General features: G+C 49.1%; 1 protein-coding gene across 1 annotated transcript; it reads right to left on the bottom strand.

The window, feature by feature from the left end:
* Nucleotides 1–6: 6 nt before the first annotated feature.
* LOC105004647 (histidine--tRNA ligase, cytoplasmic-like) lies at nt 7–1,125 on the bottom strand (the record flags this gene model as incomplete). Its single annotated transcript, XM_010862348.1, has 3 exons — nt 7–351; nt 674–820; nt 1,009–1,125. Coding segments are annotated over 3 exons (336 nt in total), but the record flags the coding sequence as incomplete, so codon positions are not given.
* Between the last annotated feature and the right edge of the window lie 255 nt (nt 1,126–1,380).

Consider the following 1,380-nt stretch of genomic DNA (forward strand, 5'->3'; position numbering starts at 1 on the left):
CAGAAGAGACCATCTTGCGCCAGGTCCCTGTAGCCCAGGGACACAGGCACGACTACTAAGCCCTCAGAGCCATATGGATAAATGGTATAGTACCTGACCATTTTTGTCTGTGATTACAAATAAAATAATCATAATAAAAATAAAAAAGTCTCTGTTCTGACCACTTTTCAGGTCTTCCTGTTGGGACAGAAATGTGCAAAGCTGTTGAAGTAGGTATGCAGAGTCTTATCTTAGCCTTAAATAGTGTGAGTCCCACTTTCTTCTGATAGTTTGCTCAACTCAGCAGATGCAAAGCGGCTGGCTTGTTCTCCTTTTGATTTCCTCCACAAGGTCTTCTCTTCGGACGTCCACCTGGCCAGGAAGGAAGGACAAGGTGGTATGAGCATCTTGTGTTCCACTGCTGAGCGCCCATGTCTTCTTCTAGTCATCAGGCCTGGCTCCGCTGGGAGCAGGAACCCAGTCAAACACGTCAGGGGAGACAGTGCTTCCTAGGGAAGCCAGAGAGACACAGGGTATGTGGGGATGGAGACCATAAGCATAGTATCATGCTACCCCCTCAGTCCTTTAGGGGGCTACTACGAATGCCAGGCTTTTGCTTAGGTCTTGAATGGGCCGCCGCATTGAGAAATGGCATTCATTCCGTGTCCCTCCCCCTTCCTGCCCACCTATTTACCTCTTCCCTGCTGGCCACTGAGCGCAGCTTGATGACCCCATCCTTGAGCTCTTGCTCACCAATGATGGCCACCAGTGGGATGCCTGTCTCCTCACAGTACTGCAGCTGATTCAGTAACTTGGGGTTCTTTTTGTAGAGCAGTTCTGCCTGCGGGGGACCAGGGAAGAAAAAAAGCTGGCTTCTGCAATCCTCAGGGACAGCCTTCTTGGGGCCCCTCGCTCTGATCTTCACCCCAAGAAATCATAGGAATGGCAGGGCCATTATGGATAAGCTTTTATTTCGTGTGTGTTCAGCATTCCCAAATCTGCTGCCACCGGGGGGCTTGCCTCCTCTACCTTGATCCCAGCATCCCATAACTCTGAGATGAGCTTCAGTCTCTCTTCCAGCAGCTTCTTCTGTGCAGATGCCACAAGCACCTGTGTCTCTGTGGTCCGTACCTTCTCCTCCAAGGCCTAGAAAAGAGTTAAGAAAGAGCTGAGCTAACCTTTACAACACCTTCAGTGAGCAAACAGAGCAGGCTCTTGTCAGTATTCTGAGAGCAGGCCCCAACTCCATCAGGGCAGGCTAGTCTTTTCTCATCTAGCAATTGGGCAAAAATTAGCTCTTAGAAGAATAAGAAATGAACTGAGTGGCTTATGCATGACTTCCCAGAATAAATAATGGAGGGTAAAGGTAGCTTTTAAAGGAAATGGCAACCCACTCCAGTA

The sequence above is a fragment of the Bison bison genome, unplaced genomic scaffold (genome assembly GCF_000754665.1).
Source record: "Bison bison bison isolate TAMUID 2011002044 unplaced genomic scaffold, Bison_UMD1.0 scf7180017611151, whole genome shotgun sequence".
Classification (NCBI taxonomy): Eukaryota; Metazoa; Chordata; class Mammalia; order Artiodactyla; family Bovidae; genus Bison; species Bison bison.